Here is an 8,525-nt window from a genome sequence, read left to right on the forward strand (position 1 = left end):
GAAGAGGGCCCATTCAGGCCCTGTGCTGTCAATCACATTCAAACTACTGTGTACATATGTGCAAACACAGGAATTGAGGCAGCCCCGCTGACAGAGACAACCAAGAAAGCCATAGGAGGAAAGTTTAATATGTCTTTAATCTCTCCTGCATCTTTTAGAGTCTGTTTAGTTTGTATGTGTTTGCCTTCCTGTATGTGTGTGTGTTTTTCTGTGAGAGAAAGGCGAATGAAAGAGGGAGAGAATCGGGACACTTTAAGGAGGACAGTGTGGAATGCTTTGTGTCTGCTTGTTTCTTTCTGTGTGTGTGCACGCTCAATAATATATAGTATTGTGCAAAACGACACCAAATAACAGTACCACATTAAGAAGCTGCAAATATTACAAAACAAAAGAAATGTTAATTGTTTCGCTTTCATCTTGTGTAACGAGTTAACCTGTTTTATTTAAACACACTTATCATGTGTTTTGGTATTGCTGCAACGGGTATTTAAGTCATAAAGTATCCTCATGTCTTGCTCTTAGCCCCGCCCCTAGCCCCACCCACCACACTACTAGCTCATATTAAGCAGTACCTGCACTTATTTTTTCCCATTTAAAGCACTGCATGGCGGGCCATTAATTATATACTCCGAGTCTATTTCAAAGCATTCCTAGTTTTGTTTTTTTTTATAGTAGCCATAAAAATATATATGTATTGGCGTTGTAAATGCTTATTTTTCAAACCCCACAAAAGCTGCAAAACCACAAACGACCTGGACGGACTAATCCCGTTAGCTTCCAGCGGAGCATGCGCACTGCGCCAGGGGCAGGTGTGCTGTCCTTTGTCTGTGTTCGTGGCTCCAGCCGCCGCCGCTCCTTCCTCTGCACAGTCATTTATCCGCATTGGTCACGGCCGTCATGTGACGGGCGAGGCCGGAAGCGTATAACCGTCTGAAGCTTGCGCGGCAACGGATCCGGTGCGAGAGAGACCAACATGAGTCTGAAAGTGTTTTGCACATCCGTGACGGCCTCGAGGGATGTGAGTGATACGGATGAGGGGCGGGTAGAGTAGCGATCAAAGTGTACGGTTTCTGTGGCACCCATGTGGACAAAGGGCAGATGAGCCTTAGAAGGTGCGAGAAGGGATGCATTGGGACCATAAGTGTTGTCGCATCTTGAGATGGAGTAGCGTTTGATCTTCGGTACGAGGGTCGTCGGGTCAGCTGAGAGGGCCGGCCCAACGAAAGAAGAGATTTGTCATTGAATGTTCCCCCTCATACTGTAACACCCCTTCCTCCCCAAAGAAAAAATAACACAAATCAAGGATTTCGGTTCTATACTCGAGAAGGGGCATGCTTCTCGCTTATGGCTTCACCCAAACGCTTGTCCGTTAGTAGACTACCTTGGTGATGGCCTCAGCTTACGTTCCTTTGCTTAAGATCTGGGATTGTTGAGCAATTGGGTGAATAAGTCATTGGATATCTGACTCGAGTGGCTATGTGTAGTACTTTGGGAGCCGGATCACACAAGACATTCCGACATGGATGTCCTTCCTCTTTTTCTATCATGCGGCGAATTGCACTTGGTTTCCTTTATGAAGCTACTGCACACCCTACAGAATTTTCCTCTCCCTATACCCGCACCTACATGAACACAATGAAGATATAATTACGTTTCTTTCTGCGGAACAGGGGGCACCCGCTGGCCTCCTATGCCACCTGCTGTAAACCGTGCTTCGATGACGGGCTGGTGATGACTGATCCAGGTGCATAATATTTAGATTCACAGCTAATAATAAGGTGACCCAGTGTGGGCGGACAGCCTGTTTATGCGTCTGAGCTTTGGCCACAAGGCGAACACTCTCATTGCTTATTTATATGGTTGGTACACAACGAGAATTGAGATTTCAGCATGGAAGGCAGCTAGCAAACGGGCAGGCAGGAGCGACAGACTTAAAAGTTACCTGTTATGGTAAGGTACGAGATATTTTTCCTTTGAGGGAAGGGAGAACATTCTATGCTAAGAATCTCATCTTTAGGCCGGTGGTTTCTTTAATGAGGCAGTGGCATAGATATCCATAGTGCAGCAGCGACTAGTCTACTGTACATCGATTATAGAGTTTTACTACCTAGACGGGGGATTAGGTATTTTCCTTGCTTTCACTGGAACCCACCCCCCTTTATATGCCATTGTGCAGCGAATCTCTCCGGGTGGTACACGGCTTTAATCTTCACGGGAGTATACGTACCTTCTTGAAATCTTAAGGAGATGGTATGCTGGTGCTCATACTCAGGAGCCTTATGTGAACGTTGGTAACCTGTATCCAAGCTGAAGGGCTTTAAAGGTTGGCACATAATTGGCATCTCAGTGTTAGGCGAAGCAACACAGAGTATGGCATTAAAAACTTTCTCGGAGAGTAATTTGAACTAGTGCACACACACTTTCCTAGATATCACCGACCGCGAGATGTGCTCGGGTCCGATCTACTTTCACGGAATATAGCCCACTGGAGGCTAAATTGACGATGTCCCATCTCACTCGTGGCTACGTCTCATACAATTTCAATATATAGGGTCTATTTGAATCCATCACGTCCTTGGCATTTCAGAGTGGTTCTCGGCTTTAAAGCCTGAGATATGGTGTGGAGACAGGAGATTTTTTTCATATTGCATGTTCATGTCCAGGCTTGAGACCCTTCTGGGAGGAAATACTTAATCATTTAGGGCAGTTCTTCAGAGGCTGCTGGAATTAATCCCAACATTCTCAATCCTAAATATACTCAAAGATGAGGGTATACAAATGCAGAAAAAGGCTCCCCTACTAGAGCTAACATTGAGAAAACAGGACGTAGCACAGAATTGTACGTAAGTAACCCTTCCTAACGTGGCGAAATGTACACCTGTCATGGACAGCTAAAGACGGCTTGTATTGCCTATTTGTGAAGCTCTTGGTTGCCCCCGTCAGCATAGACAGACATTTGTGATCAGGTCAATGGTTATTTTGATGAACATCTGCCGGATGACGGGCAGTTGAATCCCTGCGGGAGCGTATCTTTATCGAGGAATACATTGAAATACCAAACCTTGGTGTATACAAACTCCAAACATAATTGCTAAGCATTTTTGGAGGCAGTGTCTAATTTTGTTTGGTCTAATTATGTCTGTGCTAGCCTGGTCTAGCCCTGTGTGGTATTTGATGGTTTTAAAATGTGAAAAACTCCAACATATTTGAAGAAAAAAACAGTATTGCATGGTGCGCTTGGATGCTCCTTCTATTTTAAGTCTAGGTTATGGCGGCACAACGGTCAAATTACTTATTGCTAACAGTATACAGAGTGGGCTTTGGGCTTCCCGTTTCAAACACTGATTTTCTACGACCAGTTACGTTTAGCCATTGGCTCATCTTGCTTCAGCTCAGCGGAGTATTCATCTTTCACTTAATGCTACTGACATGTTGGTTGTACCCTTCTGCCTCCACCCAAGTTCTTGCATTGAACTGCATTAACTCTCCTGGTTCCCCCGTGTACGTATCACTATAATGTGCTTAAACTTCATGCGTTAGTACCTTAGACCCAGACCTTTTGACTTTGCCAACGTTTGTTTGTTGCGGTGCCTTAGCAGGACCATAGAGTACTGCTAGGGCCCCACAACAGTGCCCAACAGCAGTGGGACGCTATAATTGTTAATAAGGTCATAGAGCAGCATTATTATAATGTCCCAGACATTTGTTCTTGTGTAGCCTGAATGCTGCTTTCCTGAATCTGTACTTTTCACCGTAGATCAAGTCCCAGCAGGCAGAAATTACCCGGATCCTGGAGTCAAAAGGGATTCCCTATGAGTATGTTGATATCTCCCAGGACAACAGCTTCCTTGAGGAAATGAGGACCAAAGCGGGGAACCCAAAAGCTGTCCCACCGCAAATCTTCAATGGAGATCAGTATTGTGGGGTAAGTTTGGATAAGGGAATGCTTTTGTGCTAGGCAAATCCTATCACATTAAGTCCCTGACATCAGGTTTCTTGTCAGGGATGCACCCAGCACAGCAGAAGTTAGAAGCGAGCTATGTTAAAAAAATAAATAAAAATAAATACCCGGTGTTCTTTACTTGATGTCTGCTTGGATTTTGAGACATAGTTCCCATGATAACCCCTTTAAGCAACCAACTTTGGTTTCAGTTTAGTAGAATATAAATGGTACTTTTCCACTCAAACTTAAGGGATCCTTTTCTCTCCCTTCTGACAGGCTTGATTGGGAAAACTAAGGCTCTGGTTTTGGTGCAAAACTGCACTAACGCAGTTTTGCACCAAAACGTTTAGCACCGGCTTGCACCATTTCTGTGCACCAACCGGACACCATATTTATGGAATGGTGCAAGCCGGTGCAAAGGGTAGGCTAGCGTCAATAAAAATGACGTTCGTCGGGTGGAGCTGGCGGTATATGGAAGAAGGGGATTTTGCACCAAAAAATGATGTTAGGCAGGTTAGAGTAAAAAAATTACTCTAACCAGATTAGCGTCATTTTATGGCGCTAAACCTACCATGCCACATGACTCATGCCTTAGAAAATGCAGGAGTCATGCCCACCACCCCCAATGACCAGCACAGGGGACAAGGGTCCCCCGAGCATGGCCATTGCACCCTGTGCCATGTATGGGGGCCCATTTTAGGGCCCTCTAAGGCACGTTAAAAAATAACATTAAATACCTACCTGTACTTACCCGGGATGGGATTCCCATCCTCCGCAGTCCCTCAGGTGTCCCTGGGGCCTGGAGAGGGCACCTATGGACTTATTCCATGGTGTTCCACCATGGAAATAGGCCCACAGGTCCCCTAACGCCTGTCCTGACCCAGGCGTTAAAAAATGAGACACAGCAAGCTTTACACTATTTTGTGACCCCTCCTCCCCTGTGTGCACCATTTTTGCGCTGGAGTATAAATATGGTGCTAATGCCATAGTCATTTTTTGAACGGGAACGCCTACCTTGCATCTCATTAAAGCAAGGTAGGTTTCCACGCCCAAAAAATGACTAACTCCGTCAATTTGGCGCTAGACGGGTCTGGCGCCAAAGTATAAATATAGAGTTAGTTTTGCAACGAATTAGAGTAAAAAAAAAAACCAGACGCTAATTCGGTCAAACAGAGTATAAATATGCCTGAAGTGGCAAATAGCGCATCAGTAAGGACACTTAATAACAACTATAGTCCAGAGGAATGGAGAGTTCTCCAATGTTTCACAAGTATTTTTTGTCATAAGTCAAGTGACATATAGAACATTAGTAAACCTGTTATGCTGGCACTGGTTGTCAAAACATTATGGGAATTGAAGACTACTTTATAGGGGATATTACTGCTGCTTTTGCCCCACCCTAATTCAGGGCGCTGACAAGGAACATTTGGCACAGTGCTTCAGGTGCATTGTATGTGCAGCTGCAGCCCGTTCTTACAGGTACTATCCGGATTTGCAAACAAAGTTCCAAGTCTAAACACTGGGCTAGCACTGATGGGAGAGCAAAGTGACTAAAGTGGCATTTTAATTCCAAAGAATGTGTGGGAATTTTTTGCAGGTCCACAGTGAAAAGCAGGAAGGTCTACAACCCATTGATAGACTCCTCAGTGTGTATAGCATTTCCAGATATGTGCTTTTTAATAAGTTTGTGGCAGGTTTTGAAGTAAACTTTTCGCATGATTATTTTTAGCTTTTTAATTTTGAGAAGACACCAAACCGATCTAAAGTTTATGCATGACCCTTATCTTCACATATAGTGTCTCGGGGAATTTATAAATTGTCCTGCAGCCCTCAAATACTTTGTCTGGGTTGGGAAGCCAGAGGAGACATTGAACTTTATTTTACCAAATTTATGAAAAATAAGATTGAAAACAAAAATGTGATTGCTAGAATGCTTACGTTAATCTCCGCCTGTGGTACTTACTCAAAATAATATCTTAGTGCATTTGTTTTATGCCCATTAGGCTCTTTCAGACCGGTAGGACCAGCTATATGCAAATTGGCCAGGTTCCTACCCCAGTAGGAACAATCCAGCCTGAACTGCCAGACCATATTCCTTCTGAACTGGACACAAGCATTCCCATACCAGTTTCAGCCTATTTAAGCCTTGTCAGTAGAGAGCAGCTTGATGGTCTGGAATGTGGCCTGAGGGATTACCAGTGGCTGAAATTAATTTAAGCATTCCTTCCATCACGTTGTTGTTTGTTGCAGTTGACACAGTAAGTGCAACAGGTCAGCCCAGATGTGGGTCCCATGCTTACCGTAACACGGAATTCGTGAGCTGTACCTCACTTACGAGGCTGATCTGTACATGGCTGGTTTCTAGGGAAAGTGGGTGAAAACAATTGTCTGGAAGGTGGACCCGAGCAATGTGCTGTGACTGAGATTCATTCAGTATTTCCTTCCATCACTTTGTTGTTTGCTATACTTTGCCACTTTTTTTGCCTTTTGAGACAATCGGGTAAAAGCAAGAGTCGCTACATTGACGCGTGTCATTAACTTGCGTGCTGCAACACTTTGAGGCTTTACTCATCATACAATTGCATCCCATGGGTCTTGGACATGTGCTGGTTTGACCACATTGTTGCCTGTGCAACAGACCTGTGAACCACATGCTCTCCAGGATTACCCATTGATTATGAGTGTTAAATTGTAGACCTGTCCACAACCCATATACTACTGCTCACACTACACAAAGCACTAGTTCTTATTTTAGGCAGCTAGGGGCTCCTTTGCGTGCTGCTTAAATATTGCGTGCTGGAACGTGTTACTGGATTTTGTGCTTTATCTGTGGTGACTTGCTGAAGCCCTCTCGAGCAGCATATGCCCCTCTAAATTGTACTGGAATGTTAGTTGGTGTTGATTGAGCCAATTGTATCGCTCCTATTTCTGATGTCTGGGGAAATTGTGGAGACGATTTTCCTGGAAGTGTGGGAAAGTTTGTGTTCACACTGTGGGTGACATTGTAGGTGGCTAGAGCAGGCTGACATTGGCTGCTGCTTACCCGGGAGTCTGGAGCACCCTGCATCTGTCACTAGAGTGTGGCTATATCTCACAGCTATCTTTTTATGTGCTATGTTTCTGTACTGTGCATGACCCTTTCTAACGGTGCTCTTTGTCCGACAGGGTTTCGAAATGTTCAAGGATGCCATTGAATGTGACACCATAACTGAGTTCCTGAAACTGAGCAAAGAGTGATTCGTGATCATCTCATTTTCATCTGACTGACTGCATTCCTACCTGGCCAGATCCCAGGATTGCGACTCTTGAGGTGTCGCCACATTCCGCTGGATCTTTAATTATCTTCTTACCCTGCACCACGTACGTCAGTGTGGTGGACCCAGATGTTAGTGTGCATTCCGTCTGCCTAAGTCTTACAGCCTCTGCAGCTTCCTTTGCTACCCCTTTTCCAAAAGGCTTATCTCATTCCATTGGAGGGACCCAGGAGGGCATATTATTCAGTTCTGTGTTGCTTTGCTGGAGGAATGACCTTCATATCCTAATGAGTGTTAATTACCATTTTCTTCCTCCCAGATAAAAAAAAAAAAAAAACACACCTTGTAAACCACTTTGACATTCCCATTTTTAGGAGCTACTTAACTTGACAAACCTTTGCTCTTGTGCAAGCCTGGAAAGCCCACACTGTACCCGTCTGCTCCTGTGGGTTAAACATCTTTCTCTGGCCAGTCTTGAGTTGCGTATGCCACAGGTATTTTAAATGCTGTAGAGTCTGCCCTCTCCATGAATCTGAGTATACACCCCTTCCCCAGTATTCCATACTCTGCTGCTTTTGTAATCTGGACCAATACACTTGTAATGATTCCTGCCAAAAGGGAAGTTGAAATTGTGCTTTGTCTTCCAAGCTGCTAATAAATGTGATTGGACCTTGGTCCACAGCCTTTTTTGTAACAGTTAATGAGTCTGCTTTTATTTTCTCTTAATACTCAAATACATGTCCATTTACAAATGCATTGACACTTGGCAGAGTGTTAAGATGTCAAACGTTCCAAAGCATCACAGTCCACTATATTCTCCAACCTATCGTTTAGCAACATTAATGAGTTTTGTTTCAGTGAAAATATTTGAGGGAAAAAAACACAAAGTTACTGTTAATGCATCAAGGCAGAGAATTCAAGACCTACTCTGCCCTTGGTGAAACTAGGGTCAGAGAAAGTATTTCCAAGCAGAGTGGTATTGGCACCTGCTTCCTTCTAATACACACTAAAATATTTTTAGAGCGCTTTTAATCTAATTGAATCTAAAAGGGTGCTCTGGGGTGTTGCTTCTATGTTGATTGGTCAAGACCGTATACATGTGGTATTTTTGTAGTGCAAACCTTGCTTAAAGGCACTGGTTACTGTACAAAGCCAAAGGCAACAATACAGTGGACAAGTGATTCTGAGTATAGCTGGCTTGTTGGAGCAGATGTGGAACTAATGGCCTCACCCTATTGTTTCAATCAACAGTAGCCCCTAGTACCAGTGGTTTTGGACCTGGTCCACAAATGTGTAGTACTAGCTTTAGTGAGGTTGCACTTGGACAC

The 8,525-nt window shown here is 44.1% G+C and overlaps 1 protein-coding gene across 1 annotated transcript; it reads left to right on the forward strand.

Annotated features, from left to right (window-relative positions):
- Positions 1-860: 860 nt before the first annotated feature.
- SH3BGRL3 (SH3 domain binding glutamate rich protein like 3) lies at positions 861-7,898 on the forward strand. Its single transcript, XM_069224029.1, has 3 exons — positions 861-1,018; positions 3,758-3,925; positions 7,109-7,898. Exons 1-3 carry the CDS (start codon positions 974-976, stop codon positions 7,178-7,180), a joined length of 285 nt encoding a protein of 94 aa, XP_069080130.1. The 5' UTR covers positions 861-973; the 3' UTR covers positions 7,181-7,898.
- The last annotated feature ends 627 nt before the right edge of the window (positions 7,899-8,525 follow it).

This window comes from Pleurodeles waltl, chromosome 3_1, assembly GCF_031143425.1.
Source record: "Pleurodeles waltl isolate 20211129_DDA chromosome 3_1, aPleWal1.hap1.20221129, whole genome shotgun sequence".
In the NCBI taxonomy this organism is placed as follows: Eukaryota; Metazoa; Chordata; class Amphibia; order Caudata; family Salamandridae; genus Pleurodeles; species Pleurodeles waltl.